The 19,542-nt window shown below is 39.9% G+C and overlaps 1 protein-coding gene across 1 annotated transcript; it reads right to left on the reverse strand.

The window, feature by feature from the left end:
- Window positions 1–1,376: 1,376 nt before the first annotated feature.
- On the reverse strand, window positions 1,377–17,554 carry LOC131025589 (uncharacterized). Its single transcript, XM_057955388.1, has 3 exons — window positions 17,102–17,554; window positions 1,514–2,353; window positions 1,377–1,433 (listed from the first exon to the last, which is right to left on the reverse strand). The coding sequence occupies exons 1-3, from the start codon at window positions 17,552–17,554 to the stop codon at window positions 1,377–1,379; spliced, it is 1,350 nt and encodes a 449-aa protein (XP_057811371.1).
- Between the last annotated feature and the right edge of the window lie 1,988 nt (window positions 17,555–19,542).

Genomic DNA, 19,542 nt, shown 5'->3' on the forward strand with positions numbered 1-19,542 from the left:
ACATTTCCCGCCACGCTGACTTCATCGTCATCATGTAGCAATCAACAGCCTGCACGTACTTAAATGTTAGTAACAAGTGACCAGACTTTCATGATAACAACTGATTCATAAATTAACCAACATTGGACGAGAGGTCCCTCCTCGTGTTTTGCATAGTGGTCCAAAAGCTCCACGGGAGAGGGTGTTCGCTCTCTGCCACCGACATCGTCCGGTAGTTGCCACGGTTGCCAGCTTTCATCATACGGTCAAACCCGTCAACATACTGTGAGTCGACGGGTCTCGGCACGGCGCTGTGCACGTATGGTGATCGAAGTGCAGCCGACGGGTTCCGTTCTCGGCGACTTCTGCGTGGAGCCTCCGGTGCACAAATACTGAGGGGAACAGCAGCTACTGCCTCAGAAACTCCCTATAATTCACTTAAAACAACGCAAGTTAAACAATGTTGACATAATTTAAATTAAATGACTTGTAAATTTAATGCAACGACAACATACCCCTCTAAACTGCTTCCAATACTCGTGCATCTCATCTTGAGTCAGGATCGGAGCCGAAGAACGGGCCAGCTCAAAAGGGTATGCTGAACTCGTGCTCGGCTCAGCCCACGAGTAGCGTGGCCCGCCATAAGAACTGGACGCCTCGAATGTGGGCATGTGGTGGACACCCATGTGCGGAGTCTGCACATGCCCAAAACTAGTCGGGCCACCAAACGGATCATGCTGCCACTGCGGGGTGTGCATGGCATCACCAGTAGTCTGTCCCACCTCTCGTGCAGGAGACTCATGTGCAGGGGATTGGTGATGCGATGGGGCCTCTGAGGATGTAGGCTGCGCCGGATCGGAGTCGGGCTCGGGCTGGGGCTCGCGTCTCCTGTCAGAGTGAGATCGTGGAGCAGGTCTGGGCACGTGAACATCAGTGCTATGCGAGCATCGGCAACGCATAGCATCGAACTTGTCCTCGAAATATCTCTTAATCCTCCTGAACAGGCTGTCCTCCACGGTCCTCGCTACCCGTTCCTCACTCTCGCGCATCATGTGCTGCATGCGCTGCCAATCCTCCTCGCTCCACTGTGAAGGTGCAGGAGCATCCTCGTGCCTAGGCCTCGGGGCTCTGTGACTGTGAGACCTTCGACCAGAATCAACGGGGTGATCGCCCCCAATGCTCTGATCGTGATGGCTGCTGCTCGATGAGGTGTCCACTATTTGTCCCCTCGGGCGCTTGCCAGTATCCTGTCTCATACTGCGACGCCGAGGTTGATGCTCAGGAGCATCCTCGTTGTGGTCCCCACCAGTGTAGCGCTGCCGAGGCTGCCTATGACCAAAGACTGCCGGCTCTGGTACTCGAACCCCTATCCCGGCATTGACGCCTGCCACCGATAGCTAGTAAGATGTCTTGGCCTCGTACTCATCGGGGACCATCTCCCATATCCCGTTCTCCTAGAAACAAAAAAAATGTAGTCAAACATTAATATTCATAAACTAAAATAATATTAACAAATAAACAACTAAATTATTACCGGAGACTCAAAATAACTCTGTAACCCATCCAACTTGGTCTTCACGAACGTCCACCTCCGAAATCTAGGGTAAACCCCCGCATTGCATATGGCTATGGCTGGGCCCAAATAGGGAATTTTCTCAAGACCCCAAATGAATAGGGCCCAAGAAGGACCGTAGAAGTGATACTTTTTACAATCCTTTTTGATTGTGCTGTGCTTCAACCTGTAGTTCAAGCTTCTATACGCGCACGATCCCCAAGGAAATCTGGAAAAGGTCGGCAAATCATCCACCAGCTTCCAAGTCCAGGACTGCACGGGTCGGCGCACGTCCACTCCTAATACAAATGCGTGTAGCACCAACAAGTGGGCCACACGGAGGTACAACCCGCCGTCGGTGTCAACCACTGGATTGACGGTGTCGAAATATATATCCGCCAGCTCCCGCACTGACACCGGTTGAGAGCGGCAAAATTGTCTAAATGTATGAGCCCGACTCAGATCGTGCTCAGCCTCGGGGTCAAAAGGATCATCCCCAAAGGACAATCCTGTCACGAGAGCGAAATCTCTCGGAGTAAACTCAACGTTCCTCCCGTTGATGTAGAAGCAGATCTCATCATCCTCATCGTCTCTCGTGATCTTAAGATGACGAGAGACAATATGGTGCAATGCAGCATTGCACTTCTGGCCCGGCTGCCAATCCAACATCATCCCAAAGCACCCATGCCTGAACGTATTCTCCAGTGCAAAACCGCCAATTTCGTTTAGTCTCGAGACTACTGTCGATAGGTAACTAATATTGTTGTACGTACTGATCTCAACTGCCACACGATTGATTTGCTCGCGCATCGAATAAGGGACCTATTCAATACAAAAAATAACTCAATTTACAAAACATAATGAATTAACAAACATCAACTAATAATAATGCATAATTAACTATTAAATTACTAGAAACATAAATAAAAAAATATAGAACCACAATAAACAAGTATCCGCCAGTAATTAATTTTTTTAAGAAGTAGCCGCCTGGTGTTTTCAAACCCGGCGGCTACTTCTTAAAAAGATTAATTACTGGCGGATATTAGGTAATTATGGTTCTATATGTTTTTATTAGTATGTTATAAATTTTTAAATTCTGAATAACCAAAAAAACGTTATTATTTTATGCGTAATACAGTAAAATTAACCTAATGATCTAAATAGACGATTAAATATATCTAAATATGCTTCAACTAAATAAAAATTCTAACAACACTGAAACTATACTCAAACTTGTAACAGCACTCAACTACACTATATCTAACATATACGAAACATATAAATAAATCTAACAAATACTATATCTAAATCAAAATTCAATACTATACAAAACATATGAAAATTCGAAACATATAAATTGTAACATACAAACATATAAATTCTAACATAATGATTCTAACATAAAAATTCACCCATATACAAAACATATAAAAATTCGAAACATACAAAACATATACTTACTTAAAAATATACAAAATTCGAAACATATACAAAACATATAGATTCTTAACATATAAATATATCTAACATATACAAAACAAATAACAAGTATACTTACTTGGTTTGAAGAAGAAGCCATGGCGTGAATTGTGTAAAATATTGTGTAAATGGGCTGATTTTTTCCTTCTCTCAAGTGGAGTGCGGCTGATTTGAAGAAGAGGAACCAAAACAATGGATTTTTTCCTCCAGCGGCTGATTTTTTCCTTCTCTCAAGTGCGCGGCTGCTTCTCTACTTCTTAACCCTAATTTAACATAAAATATTGTGTAAATGGGCCCTACCCAATTTATCTCTCTTATCAAAGCTTCAATTTTTTCAAACAAATCCCACAAAAGCCGTGCCCGCTCAATTCTAGCCGCCCGTGACTTAATTTGCTGCAAAGCCTATAGATTCCCACCCTATAAAGCTTCACCCTTGCCGGTTGAATTGTCCAATCACAATTAAATTAGCTTTAGCTCTTCAAAATTGAAAAAAATACAACAACCATTAATTGGAACGATAATAAATAAAATTTATATATATTGTGATATAAAAAGCAGTAATAAATGACATGGTACTATTATCCGCAAGTAAAAAGTATCCGCTAGAAGTAGCCGCTTAGGGTTTCTTTCACGCGGCTAATTCTAGAGGATACGAATTACTGGCGGATAATTATATGGTAGGCTCTCTAGTATTTTACTGTTTCATAATATATGATTATATATTATTTTTATCCAACATTTTCTATTATTTTATGCGTTAGGCTATATTAATTCCTGTTAAATAAAATAAAATAAAAAATTCGAGACTTATTACACCACTATAATCCAAATTTGTCTAAATAGAAGCTTATTATGTATTTCTACTTCATAGAATATATTTTAAAAAAAGAAATACAAAATTAAGGTAAGTTTGTGTATAATAAAACAGTAATACGAGGATGAAAAAAATTGTACTTTAAGTATATTTGGAAACAAAAAAAAATTATGAACCTAATGTATACATTATCCGCCAGTAAAACATAGCCGCTAGCATTAGCCGCCGGGTTTTTTAAATGGGCTTTGCTTATTTTATTTCCATTGGGCTAATATATATATTGTTTGGACTCTATTATTTTTATAAATGGGCTCTTATTATTTATTTTGATTGGGCTTCTATTAATTGTTAATAATGAATTTATTATTTTATTAATTGAACTCCTACTTTTTAAATTGATTAAGTTCAATGAAATTTATTAGTTAAGCCCAATGAGATTTATTAATTTAGGCCCCATTATTTAATCCTAATTATTTTAATTAGTGATTAAAATTAAAATTTACTAACTATTTTAAGAGTGATGATGGGCTCACTTATTGGGCTTCATGATTTTATTATCTTGGGCCTCATGTGTTGGGCTCTAGAATTTAATTGATGTTGGGCCTAATATTATTAATGCATTGGGCTTTGAATTTATTCATTTGGGCTCAAATTAAATTCCTTTTGGGCCTTGATTATTTTTACTTTAATTGGGCCTTCATAATTATTCTATTAAGTTTAATTAGAGAAGACTTTAAGACTTACTAATTATTAATTAGTAAGTGAATTCGATTATTTTAAGATGAGTAGATTATTAAAGATTAATAATCCGACCTCATAAGACGAGCTTTAATTCCTTAAATAGGATTAACATCTCATAATTTAATTAAAGGAATATGAATCATGCATAATCATTTCACGCATCCTCATTTATTGAGATTTTTCGAGAATTAGAATCTTATTTTATTTTCTCGAATTAAAGGTCAAGCACCAGAGTTAGAGCTAAATCGTGAGTCTGCTATTCAGGTAGGCTTTCTACGTATAAACTAAAATTATATATTATTAGAATTGTTAAGACTTTATGCTTATGAATTTAAATGATATTGTCAATGCCTAAATGCTTTATGTTTTATTATTAATTGCCTATCTGATGTTAATCGAATTCGGATTCTGGATGGGACCGCAAATCCCTTCGGAATTAGTGTACACCTTGTGATCGTGAGTCATCTAGCGGGTTGGCCGATCATAGTGTCCGTAGAGGGAGGCCTCCCTCTCGGCACGAGTTACTGATATGGTGATTAATGATATAAAATACCTGCGCGGGTTATTGATGAAAGAAATGATATTATGTTTGGTAAATACGAGTCTTTAAAAGAAAACCCTCGTATATTACTACTATTGAAAGGCTTGACAATAAAATATTATGCATGTATGTAAATTTCGGCAAGTGTCCACTAAGTACTTTTGTACTTAGCCCTGCATGTATTTTTAAATGTGCAGGTTGAGCGGTGATCGAGGATGTAGTGTGCAAGCGGAGCTTTGTCAAACTAGGATGATTACCTCAGAGTAGAGTATATGTCTTCATACATATACTCAAATTGTTATTCCGCTGCGAACACTGATTATGTTAAGATATTATGTCAAACAATATGTATTATTTAATAATGTACTAAAACTATTGAGTACCCCGTTTTGGGATAATATTATGTACGGTCCCCTTGTGGCCTTCATTGATATCTAGATATTTCGATTGATTTCCTTATACAAGTCGAGTCATCAAGAAACCGAATATGCCCCTTTCTTACTCCCGCTCCTAAATTCCCTCCCTTAGTCGCGGTTTCCCCGAATTTGCTATCCATAGCAAGTGCGGTCGTGACAGAATGGTATCAGAGCATTTCTTTTGCTCTGAGTACTACTCATTCCTTCTAAGTTGAGTCTAGATTAAGTAAGTTAATACACTTTTGAACTAGTTGACAAAAGCTTGGCACTACATCTCGTCACGCTCAACGGAGGTTATGGTAAGTACTTTCAAGTTTTAATTAAGTTAATTTCTTGAAATGTATGAAGCATGAATAAGTATGACTATGGTATGAATCACAAGAACTTAGAACTGTTAAGTTATATATGCTCACTTTCACGACGGAACATAGAAGAGAACTTAGGGAGATGCCTTAACTTTTTTTTCTTCATGTTACGATGACATCGACAATGACGGTCGAAATAGAGAAAGAAGAATCACACGAAAGGTCGCATGATGAAACCACGAGCATGAAGATTGAGCAGCATAACGAATGCCAATAGTACGTTGATGGCATGGGCATAGCTTAAAAATTCGAGTGTTTTTCTACGATGAGATCTCGAATTAACTTGGCCTTTTGAACTTATTTTGTTGAAACTTTTAGTGCTCGTTGCTAGATTTAAGAAAATATCATCATCACATAACAAGCCCTAAGTTCGGTAAACAACGACACTAGAACTATATGATAGTCGAATTGATAATCTGTGATTAAGTATTAAGAACCTGTATGGCTTGTGTAAATGCTAGATTTAGATGATGAGGTGTTTTTGCACGTTATGGTTATTGAACCGAACTTGTTTTCCGATTTTGGATATTTAGAACCTTATCGCCTTAAGTTACTTGTCGTGTGCTACTTTTGACGATAGAATTTCCTTTGTTAGATGGCGAGAACTGTTTTCACCCGACGACGACCACTACCCCCATGGGCTAGTCCAGAGGAGGTCAAGCGGTCCTACCGCACCTACGCTCCATGTCACAGAGATAACCTCGGACAGTTCCTCGCAGGTTTTCACAAACACTGGGTCGAGGCGAGTGCACATGGAGTATCAGGTTATGACGGTATCCAGAGGTTGATCTTACTGTTACCTTCCGAGTGGCAGGGATGGGCTAGGCAGATTTCTGCCCACTACATCTTTCGCCGAGAAGATTACCACGACCTCATGGGAGACTTCCCTAGCTTTATTGCGGAGCTTCAGATCTGTTTCACTTTGTGGGGCCGCGCCCCTCTAGGGCCCTACATCCTTCCGGGAGACTACGTACAGGTGGGGACGCCTTTGCCAGCGGAAGCACCCACTACTGCTCCCGAGCCCTCGCTGGCCTTGCCCCGAGATCCTCCACCACGAGCCTCAGTTCTAGGGCGCCGTGGTAGGCACGATGACGAGGCAGGCCCTTCTCGTCCACGGGCTCGCAGGGATTTCCCATCGCCTCCTGACTCATCAGCCCGGGCTGCTACTCCTCCACCACCAATGATACCTACGGCAGAAGCAAGGCTTTCGACTGCCATGGCCAACGCTGACAGGGTCATGTCCAACCTGAGGGAGTTCATAGATAGGGGCAAAGCCCCTATACAGGAGGATGATGGTACAGTACCGTATGGTACGATGAGGAGTACTCATCCCGAGCCCGTGCCAACTCCAGCTCCGATCAAGCCTCGTGCCACGGCCAGGATCAGCACCAGAGACGATCCGATCCGTGAGATGGTGAACGACATCTTCCGCTCAGCCCAGATCATGCGGGAGACAGGCGAGGGCCAGGGAGAGACTCTGTTGCCCAGCTGGGAGCCGGGCGAGGATGAGGAGGAAGACCCCGAGGAGGATGAGGAGAAGGACCCCGAGGAGGATGAGGAGGAAGACCCCGAGGAGGATCCAGAAGAGGACCCCCTGGCGTCACCGAGGAACAGTCGTACCGCGACTCAGAGTTCACAAATTTGATAGTTTTAGCTTGTGGATGTACTCCGGAAACGATGATTCGTTCCAATGACTATGATTTTATTTATGTTGTTTCTAGCTAGCATTAGTACGGAAATGTTGGTCTCTAGGACGTTCCGTAAATAAAAACCCTTTTGTGATTGCTTAACTAGTAAGCCGATACATCATAGGGAGTACTAGATAGACTTTACTTACATTTTTGGGTTGACAATGTAAAAGCCCTCGATGAGAAAATTTTCCATGAGATATAAATGACCCTAGCATGGGCTTTCTGCGATGATCTCGTATATGTTTTATGTTTCTCTACGGGTTTTATTCTTCACAAGTCAGTTAAGAATGTAGTAACTTTGAATAATGTGACTTGTGTATGCAACGGTTCCTGTTAATATCTTAGTTTTGGAGTTATGATAAGTTAAATTTAACAAACAGTTCTTTATTAATTGCCTTAGAGATTCCTGTATAGAATGTATTAAAAAGGGTGTTTGTAATTTGCAGAATGCCGCCTAAACGAGGTCGCCCCCCTAGGAGAAACATTAACAATGATGGAAATCGCGATGAAATACCTGAAGGGCGGCGAAACGACAGGGAACCTACCCCACCCCCTCCACCCCCTGCTAGAAGGACTGAAGAACTTTTTCTTCGACAGAATCCGCCCACATTCACTGGGACAGGCGACCCAGCCGAGGCCGAAGCTTGGATACGCGCCTTGGAGCGTATCTTCACTTTCCTACACTGCACAGAAGAGGAGCGACTCTCGTGTATGTCTTTCCAACTAGCCGGATCGGCTGACTTTTGGTGGAAGCCCGCCGAAAGACTCTGACTCCCGAACAATGGGCAGCATACACTTGGGAAGACTTTAAGACGGGATTATATGATAAGTATATTCCCAAAAGCTACAGAAAGAAGAAGGAGGCTGAGTTCTATAGCCTGAAACAAGGGAAGAAGACGGTGACAGAGTATGACAGAGAGTTCTGCGATCTATCGCGTTATGCTCCACAACAGGTGGATACTGATGAGAAAATGGCGGAGAAATTTTGTGCCGGTCTGAGGCACGAGATTCGGATGACTCTAGCTAGTCATGGTGGACTCTCATACACTGAGTCTTTGAACAGGGCACTGGACATCGAAGCTGCGATGCCAGTAGAAAGGTTGGCTCCGCCACAGACCTCAGCGCCAGCCAACCCACCTGCACGCCCTCAGAACTTTAAAGGGAAGCGCAACTGGAACGACCATGGAGGAAATGAAAATCAGACTAACAAGAGACCATGGCAAGGAAATGCGCCGTTGAGACAATATCAGCAACAAGGACAAGGGAAGCAACAGGGTCCTGCCCCAGCTGGAGGCAGCCAAAGACAAAATGAAGTTCCCCTTTGTCCAAAATGCCACAAACCACATCGTGGTGTCTGTAAGGCTGGAACTGACAGTTGCTACACGTGTGGCCAGAAGGGTCACTACTCCTCACAATGCCCCAACAAACAGCAGGGCGCGGCAATCAGGGCCACTTATGCCCAGCCCCTGCAAGCAGTTCCAGGGCAACACCAGCCCCGCCAACAACAGCCATACCAGCAGCAATACCAATACCAGCCCCGCCAACAACAACCATACCAGCAGCAATACCAAAACAAGCACCAACAGCGCCAACAGCAACAGAGGCGGCAGCAACCATTGCCGCAGCAGGCGAGAGCCTTTGCTCTCACCCAAAACCAGCCCGAGAAAAACCAAGGAAACCTGGCAGGTATGGGCAAGCTTAAAGGTTTTTCCATAATGATTCTGTTCGATACTGGTGCCTCGCATTCTTTTATATCTGCCCCTTGCGTAGATACCTTAGAAATCGAATCAGAACGAGCTAAGTGTGCCTTAAGAATCACTACACCCTCAGGAGGAAGATCTACCACCACACATGTTTGCTCGAACGTAGAATTTGAAATAGGAGAACTTAAGATGGTAGCGAACAATCTTAATATTCTGCTTATGTGGGATGTAGATATAATCTTAGGAATGGACTGGCTAGCTGAGAATCACGCCACCATCCTTTGTAGTGAACGAAAAATTTCTATTCGACCACCTGGAAAGGAACCGACGGAATTTCACGGCATAGGTATGAAGAAAAGAGTACCAGTGATATCCGCATTACAAGCCAGAAAAGAGATGATGAAGGAAGGAAGCACAGCTTATCTCGTCTACCTAAACGGGGAAGCTAGTGAAGACAAGAAGGTGGAAGATGTGGCAATAGTACGAGACTTTCCAGAAGTTTTTCCTGAAATATTGCCAGGGCTACCTCCAGACAGGCAACTAGATTTCACCATTGATCTAGAACCTGGATCTGCCCCAGTATCAAAGGCACCGTACAGGATGGCCCCAAGGGAACTACAAGAATTAAAGGTGCAACTACAGGAACTCTTGGACTTGGGTTTCATCAGACCCAGTGTCTCGCCTTGGGGAGCGCCTGTACTCTTTGTCAAGAAGAAAGATGGAACCATGAGGATGTGCATTGATTATCGAGAGTTGAACAAACTGACGCTTAAAAACAAATACCCTCTCCCAAGGATAGATGATTTGTTCGATCAACTCAAAGGAGCCAGTGTATTCTCAAAAATAGATTTAAGGTCTGGGTATCATCAACTGAAGATCAGACCAGAGGATATATCTAAGACCGCTTTCCGCACAAGATATGGTCACTATGAATTCGTTGTCATGCCATTTGGTCTAACCAATGCACCGGCAGTATTCATGGACCTCATGAATCGAGTTTTCCATCCATACTTAGACAAATTTGTCTTAGTATTTATAGATGATATCCTCATCTATTCTAAGAATGACCAAGAACATGAAAATCATTTAAGAATCATCCTGGAGACATTAAAGACGGAGAAGTTGTTCGCCAAATTCAGCAAGTGCGAATTTTGGTTGAAAGAAGTAATGTTTCTAGGGCACATCGTATCAGCAGATGGAATCAAGGTGGACCCCGCCAAGGTGCAAGCAGTGCGCGAGTGGAAATCACCAACCACACCTAATGAAATCCGAAGTTTCTTAGGTTTGGCAGGATACTACCGGAGATTCATCGAAGGATTCTCTAAAATAGCGAGACCAATGACGCAATTACTTCGCAAAGGAATCAAGTATAAGTGGAACGAAGAGTGTGAAGCCAGCTTCCAAGAGCTGAAGAAGAAATTGACAACTGCACCAGTGCTAGCAGTTCCAGCAGCCGATAAAGAATACGTGATCTTCACGGACGCGTCCAAAAATGGGTTAGGTTGTGTGTTGATGCAAGAAGGAAAGGTTATTGCCTACGCCTCGCGACAACTAAGGCCACATGAATTGAACTATCCCACTCATGATCTGGAACTGGCAGCAATTGTGCATGCTTTGAAAATTTGGAGACACCATCTATACGGAGTTAGATGTGAAATCTTCACTGATCACAAAAGCCTTAAGTACTTTTTCGAGCAGAAAGACTTGAATATGAGACAGAGGAGATGGCTCGAGCTCGTGAAGGATTACGATTGCGGTATCAACTACCACCCAGGAAAAGCTAATGTAGTAGCTGATGCTTTAAGTCGTAAAACTCAATCCGAGTTAGGACTTCTTCTCACTCAAGAGGACACGCTTGTAAGGGATTTTGACAAATTGAAGATAGAAGTGGTTCAGCCACCGGCAACGACAAGAGCAATTATTGCAACTCTAGTAGCCGTCCCAGACCTCAGAGAAAGGATCGTCAATGCCCAGAGAGCGGATGAAAGCTTGGAAAAAGTTCGTCTCAAGATCCGAACAGGCACGCCAGGAGGCTACCAAGAGGCAACGGATAACGCAGTTCTTTTTGAAGGAAGATTGTGTGTTCCTCATAACGAGGAACTGAGAAACGAGATCATGAGTGAAGCTCATGACACGCCCTATACCGCTCATCCCGGAAGTACCAAAATGTACCAAGATCTAAAACAGAAGTTTTGGTGGGACGGGATGAAACGAGATATAGCCTCGTTTGTAGAGCGTTGCCTTGCATGCCAGCAAGTGAAAGCTTTACATCAACGACCATATGGGAAATTGCAGCCATTGGAAATCCCAGAATGGAAGTGGGAGCACATAGCGATGGATTTCGTGACGGGTTTACCCAAGACAAATAGGGGCAACACAGCTATTTGGGTAATAGTAGACCGTCTCACAAAGAGCGCTCATTTTATACCGATTCCAATTACCCATGGATCGGAGAAACTAGCCCAACTGTACATTCGTGAGATTGTACGGCTACATGGAATACCAATATCCATTACTTCAGATAGAGATTCAAAATTTACTTCTAGATTTTGGATCAGTTTACAGAAAGAGTTGGGAACGAGATTAAACTTTAGCACCGCTTTTCACCCTCAAACCGATGGACAATCAGAAAGGACAATTCAGACCCTTGAAGATATGTTGAGGACAGTGGTGCTAGACCGAGGAGGAAGTTGGGAATCAGTGCTGCCGTTAATCGAATTCGCCTACAACAATAGTTACCAGGCAACCATTGATATGGCACCTTATGAGGCGCTGTATGGAAGGAAGTGTAGATCACCACTTTACTGGGATGAGGTAGGTGAAAGAAAGATCCTTGGGCCAGATGCAGTAAGCGAGATGATTGAGACCATCCGCCAGATTAAAGCAAGAATTAAAGAGGCCCAGGACAGACAGAAGTCTTATGCTGATACCCGACGAACTGAATTACAATTTCAGATTGGAGACAAGGTTTTCCTTAAAATATCACCCTCGAAAGGGATCGTTAGATTCGGTGTTAAGGGTAAGTTGAGACCCCGTTTTGTAGGACCTTATGAGATCCTAGAAAGAATAGGTCCCGTAGCGTATAGGTTGGCACTGCCACCTAGCTTTGGAAACGTCCACAATGTGTTCCACGTGTCACAGCTGAGACGATACGTGTTTGACCCCAAACACGTGATTCACCAAGATGAAATGATTCTTAACCCAGATTTGACGTACGAAGAAAAACCTGAAGCCATTTTGGACCGAAAGGTGCAAGAGTTGAGGAATAAATCGATCGCGTCAGTCAAAATACTATGGAGACACCATGGACCGGAAGAAGCAACGTGGGAACTTGAGGACCAGATGAAAGAAAAATACCCAGAACTTTTCACATAGGTATGCAAATTTCGGGACGAAATTTTTGTTAAGAGGGGTAGTATGTAACAACCCGCTCTTTTATTATATTTAAATCCAGTAATACGATAATTATTATTTCATCTTTCAGTAAATCAGGCCCAGTAATTATTAATGATTTAAATTCAGCTTATGACACTGAATTATTTTCTAATTGAAGCATGGTTATTATTTTATTTCTAAGCCAGTTAGCTTCGCGTAAATAAAACCGCGATAAAAAATTATTGGATAAACCAATAATTATTCATTTCAGATTCATAAATGACTTAGCTAAGTCATGTTATTTATTAATCACAATAGAATTATTTTTCTATTTTTATTATTATTTCTTGAGTCGTGAATTTATTCCGGCTTATGAAGAATTAAATCTACGGATTTAATTTAGAATTATTTTAGCTAAGCACGGAAGCATGATATCGAGTAGTTTTATAAACACGCGATATTAACAAAACCCGGGAGTTGTTTTTATTTAAAAACGCAATACAATATTACAGATATAGAAATTCCAAGACAAGAATTATTGCTTCTGTTTATACTTCACTTTACAAACCCCTATCTTTCTATCTATCTACCAACATTAAAAAAAAAAAAATGGAATAGTTATGTGTGTGAAGAAAATCTGCAGATATCCTTTAAGCATGCTCAAGCATGCTCAGCCACCTATTGACATTTTTTTGACTCCAGCTCCAGCAGCATATCTGCAAAATTTTCACACCCGAACACCTTCATTGGTTTCAGTTTGCAGCAAGCTAAATCTCAAACATTCAACAGACAAATCTAATTTGTCAGCAGCAAATCTAATCTCATTAATTCTTCAACCAAAATCTCAAGTATTCAACAGACAAATCTAATTTGTCAGCAGCAAATATAATCTCATTGAATTCTTCAACCACGCCTAAACTTAGCCGCACTATTCACCATATTTTTCACACTAGCAGCTTCAGTATTTACTCCCTATAAAAGGCATCCTCACTTACCTAAAATCCTTAGCAGCTGCAAAGAATTTTAGACGAAACAAGATCACCATATATAACTCAGCAACAACAACCAACAAACAGAACTTTCAAGGTATTCACTATCTCATTTGCACGCTTCGGTTTAATTAGGAATACAGAATGGTAGAGAACCTACATATGCATAAATGGACATAGCAAATATAGCAAACCATTCGTTTCTGTGATACATAATGAGCTATGATATGTTGTAAAAATAAGAATACAGAAAACCAAGTTTTCATTCCAAAATCAAGTCTTTATACAAAGTTGAATTTTCTGTAAATTATTCAAATTTACGAACCTATCGTGAGTGATAAAACGAGAGAGAAAGGATGGTGGATTGTCGGAGCTCTGCGACTCACGGCGACGGCGATTCCAGGAGAGGCGGCTGCCGGATTCTTGCTGCCAACGGCAGCGGCTGACGGCGGCGCTCCTCCAGCGAGCTGCTGGCCGTCGATCGCGGGCCAGCCAACGGCGACTCCGGGCAAGCCAACGGCGGCGGGAACTCCGAGCAAGACGAACGACCGAAGGCCAGATCCGTCGACCCCAGGCGAACAGCAGCAGCTCCAGGCGGCCGTGGCGTTGAACGGCGGCGGCGGATCTGCCGCGAGGATGAGGGAGCAGGCGGCGGCCCGGCGATGGCGGCACACCGCGGTGGTGGTGTCTGCTGCGCCTGGGTCCAGCGGCAGAGAGAGCGAGAGAGATAGAGGTTGAGGAAGAGAGAAGGAGGGCCGGACCTCGGCGCGATAGAGGCCGATTCGCCGGATTTCGGAGCTCTGCAACTCCAGGCCGCGATTCCGGGAACAGCAGCAGTCGACGGCGAGTTCCTCGGCGACGGCTGGAACGTCCAGAGGGCGGAGCGGCGATGACTCCCGGTCGACGATGTTCGCTGGAACCGTCCGCGGTGGAGCTCGTGAGGAGGCGGCCGGAGGAGAATCGAGCGAGAGAGAGAGATGATGAACAGTGTTCTTTCTTGATTGAGAGAGAGAGAGCCGAGCGGCTGATAATTGAGAGAGAGAGAGAGTGTTTCTTCCTTAATAATTGAGAGAGAGGGAGTGTATGCTTTAAAAAAAAAAAAGGGGAAGAATCGATGATGATGGTGATTAAAGAAAATGGTGGGTTATGCTTTTAAAGAAAATAGGGAACCGATGATAGTGAAAAAAAAGAGAGAGAGAACGTGTCCTGCTTGGAGAGAAAGGGATAACCGAGAATTAGTGGGAGAATGGGCTTTGATTATTTTCAGTATGGGCTTTTCTTTTAATTTATTTTGGGCCTAGTTTATTTTATTGGGCCGGAGATTAATTCAATTGGGCTTTGCTTATTTTATTTCCATTGGGCTAATATATATATTGTTTGGACTCTATTATTTTTATAAATGGGCTCTTATTATTTATTTTGATTGGGCTTCTATTAATTGTTAATAATGAATTTATTATTTTATTAATTGAACTCCTACTTTTTAAATTGATTAAGTTCAATGAAATTTATTAGTTAAGCCCAATGAGATTTATTAATTTAGGCCCCATTATTTAATCCTAATTATTTTAATTAGTGATTAAAATTAAAATTTACTAACTATTTTAAGAGTGATGATGGGCTCACTTATTGGGCTTCATGATTTTATTATCTTGGGCCTCATGTGTTGGGCTCTAGAATTTAATTGATGTTGGGCCTAATATTATTAATGCATTGGGCTTTGAATTTATTCATTTGGGCTCAAATTAAATTCCTTTTGGGCCTTGATTATTTTTACTTTAATTGGGCCTTCATAATTATTCTATTAAGTTTAATTAGAGAAGACTTTAAGACTTACTAATTATTAATTAGTAAGTGAATTCGATTATTTTAAGATGAGTAGATTATTAAAGATTAATAATCCGACCTCATAAGACGAGCTTTAATTCCTTAAATAGGATTAACATCTCATAATTTAATTAAAGGAATATGAATCATGCATAATCATTTCACGCATCCTCATTTATTGAGATTTTTCGAGAATTAGAATCTTATTTTATTTTCTCGAATTAAAGGTCAAGCACCAGAGTTAGAGCTAAATCGTGAGTCTGCTATTCAGGTAGGCTTTCTACGTATAAACTAAAATTATATATTATTAGAATTGTTAAGACTTTATGCTTATGAATTTAAATGATATTGTCAATGCCTAAATGCTTTATGTTTTATTATTAATTGCCTATCTGATGTTAATCGAATTCGGATTCTGGATGGGACCGCAAATCCCTTCGGAATTAGTGTACACCTTGTGATCGTGAGTCATCTAGCGGGTTGGCCGATCATAGTGTCCGTAGAGGGAGGCCTCCCTCTCGGCACGAGTTACTGATATGGTGATTAATGATATAAAATACCTGCGCGGGTTATTGATGAAAGAAATGATATTATGTTTGGTAAATACGAGTCTTTAAAAGAAAACCCTCGTATATTACTACTATTGAAAGGCTTGACAATAAAATATTATGCATGTATGTAAATTTCGGCAAGTGTCCACTAAGTACTTTTGTACTTAGCCCTGCATGTATTTTTAAATGTGCAGGTTGAGCGGTGATCGAGGATGTAGTGTGCAAGCGGAGCTTTGTCAAACTAGGATGATTACCTCAGAGTAGAGTATATGTCTTCATACATATACTCAAATTGTTATTCCGCTGCGAACACTGATTATGTTAAGATATTATGTCAAACAATATGTATTATTTAATAATGTACTAAAACTATTGAGTACCCCGTTTTGGGATAATATTATGTACGGTCCCCTTGTGGCCTTCATTGATATCTAGATATTTCGATTGATTTCCTTATACAAGTCGAGTCATCAAGAAACCGAATATGCCCCTTTCTTACTCCCGCTCCTAAATTCCCTCCCTTAGTCGCGGTTTCCCCGAATTTGCTATCCATAGCAAGTGCGGTCGTGACAGGAAAGGAAATAGGAACGGGAAGGTCAGTTTCAAGAACTCCGGCCTAACCATCGTCCCCAAACCGACTCGGCTCAACCATCCTCATATAACATATTTTACCTATGAACATGAAAAAATATGATGGGATTTATTGCACCTTTCTTCCCTCCAAGCACAAGCAGCACACACATATCAAATCAACCTAGCAAAATATAAGAAAAAAATATTTTAAATAATATCGTTAATGATTTAAAACTTTTAAAGTTTGAATAAAATATTAAATTTGCAATTACCTCATAATCTATCGAAAATTTCATCATACACAACATTAGTTGTTGTTTCTTGCGTATAACCACTCTCATCACATACTAAAATCTTTAGACCTCTTTTTCTAGTGACTCTTGAGATTGCCACGTAGAGTTGTCCATGACTAAAAACTGGTTTCGGTAGGTATAATCCTACAATTGAAAGCGATTGTCCCTGGCTTTTATTTAATTATTGTCATAGCAAAACAAACACTCACAGGAAATTGCCTTCTCTGAAACCGAATTGGAAATTTAGCGAAATCTGATGGACTCATAATCATTCTAGCTATGGGAAACTTCTTGCCAGCATTTTTTCCTGAAATGAGTTTGCCTTCAATTACGCGTTCCCCAAGTTGAGTTACTATCAGCCTAGTGCCATTGCAAAGCTCATTAGATGGATCAATATTTCTGAGAAGCATTATTATGCATCCTTCTTTCAATTTAATTTCATGACTCAGTAATCCTGAACACTTGATTGTGTTGAGATATTCAACCGAGAATTTCTGTTTATCAAGGTCCACTTGTCCATCTTCTTTGCAAATACTGTCTGAACTTAGGTAAACCCTTTCCTTGCTAGACATGACGTAATCATTGATTGTATCAACCATCTCATTGGTGGGGGCCAAGATAGCTTTATTCTTAAATATTTCTGGATCAAATGCATTATTCATGACGTCATTGTATGTGTTTTCCACTATAGCTGCAATAGGATTTGTTGCATCGCGTATAAGGATATCTTCTGATAATACCACAACAGATTCTCCATCACCAAGACTATGTCCGGCTGTATCGTCACCTATTTTAAGTATCCACTATGCAAATTCTTTGGTTTCTTCTGCATCCGAACCAGAAGCATTTGCCTGAAACAAAAATGTGTACCAATATGATAGAAGCTAATGAGTACAAGGATGAAAATAGTAGGATGTCATTGGAAGACATAGTTGATGAATGCAACTACAGTCAGAGAGATAAGAGCGCCAACATTATGAGTAGATACATGAGCTCTCAGTAGGATGTCGTGGAATTGTCTTTCCAAATTCATCATGGCAGGTTGACCAAGTTACTTGATGCTAGAACATATAGTATGATAGATTTTTGTTTATTTGGATGATAATGTATGAATATTTTGGATGATATATGATATTGTTATTGTTGGTTTTATCATTTTATTGTTTTAAAGTTATTTATTTATTTTTGAGATAAATAACATAAAAATTGAAAAAAAAAATATTAAATATGTTGAAAACATTTATAAATAACGGATATTAGTGTTATCTATAAGGATATATAACCGTTATGTATAAATTAATAGATAACGGAAATCTCAAAAAATCGTTATGTATAGGTGTATACATAACAGTGAATATTAAACTTTCATGACGGTTTGAAACGATATGTATAATACTATAGATAACGGATATAAAACGTTACTTATATATAAACAACCGTTATATATATGTGTATATATAACGGAGAAATATAAACTTTCATTACGGTTCAAAACGTTATGTATAATTATTTAGATAACGGATTTTCAGGCGTTATGTATTTATGGATGACCGTTATGTATAATAGTATAGATAACATATAAATATCCGTTATGTATGCACGCCACATACATAACACCACTATACTTAACGCAAGTTTTTCCGCATAGATAACGGAAAAAATCCGTTATGTATGCGCGTTTTTGGCGTAGTGACTAAATCAAACAAAAATATCTATTGTTTTTATCAGCCTTATTTCCTTCCCTATACGTTGTATTATAGTATTTTCATAAAAATATCCTAACTATACATACATTTAAATGTTCACAAAATCAATCAAGATAAGCCATTTAACCTTACTGTGTCGTCTTGTAAAGTATGTAATCCATAGAAAAACGATCTATTACTACATTAGTTTTAATTAGCCTAATATAATTGACAAATGCCGTCGTATTCTATCAAGGTATTTGGATTTAGAATAAATTAATAAATTTTTGTTATTATCGATGAACTTAATTTACTATAGTCGCCTTTATATAACATCTACTAAGGAATGAGGACTAATTCTAACAATGCAAGATAAAATTATTAAGATAAATACATAGATACAAATATTTAGTAATTTTTATATTTTAATATTTTTTATTTGAATTAAAATAATATTAATAAATTATCATGGTAATATAATTTTTTTAAAATATATATTTAGATTAAGATTAAAATACATAAGAAATTAATTTATCTAAGAATTTGAGATTTATTTAAGAATTTGAATCTATCTATAATAAAGATGATAGGTTGAAGTAAATAAAATAAGAGCTCAAACGTGGCTGCATGAGGCCGAAATTAGATATATATGATTGAGATATAATTAATGCATAAGAAATTAGATATAGAAATTTGTTGATGATAGGTTTGAAATTAGATATATAAAAATTTATTGATTAAAAATTTAGAAAAAATAAGAATGAATGATAATTGAGGAAAATTAGAATAGAATGATTCTATTATGCCACGTAGGATAGAGCTTATTTTACTTTTATATACTATACATAATTACATTTAAATGTTCACAAAATCAATCAAGATAAGCCATTTAACCTTACTGTGTCGTCTTGTAAAGTATGTAATCCATAGAAAAACGATCTATTACTACATTAGTTTTAATTAGC

This window comes from Salvia miltiorrhiza, chromosome 5 (assembly GCF_028751815.1).
Source record: "Salvia miltiorrhiza cultivar Shanhuang (shh) chromosome 5, IMPLAD_Smil_shh, whole genome shotgun sequence".
NCBI lineage: Eukaryota > Viridiplantae > Streptophyta > Magnoliopsida > Lamiales > Lamiaceae > Salvia > Salvia miltiorrhiza.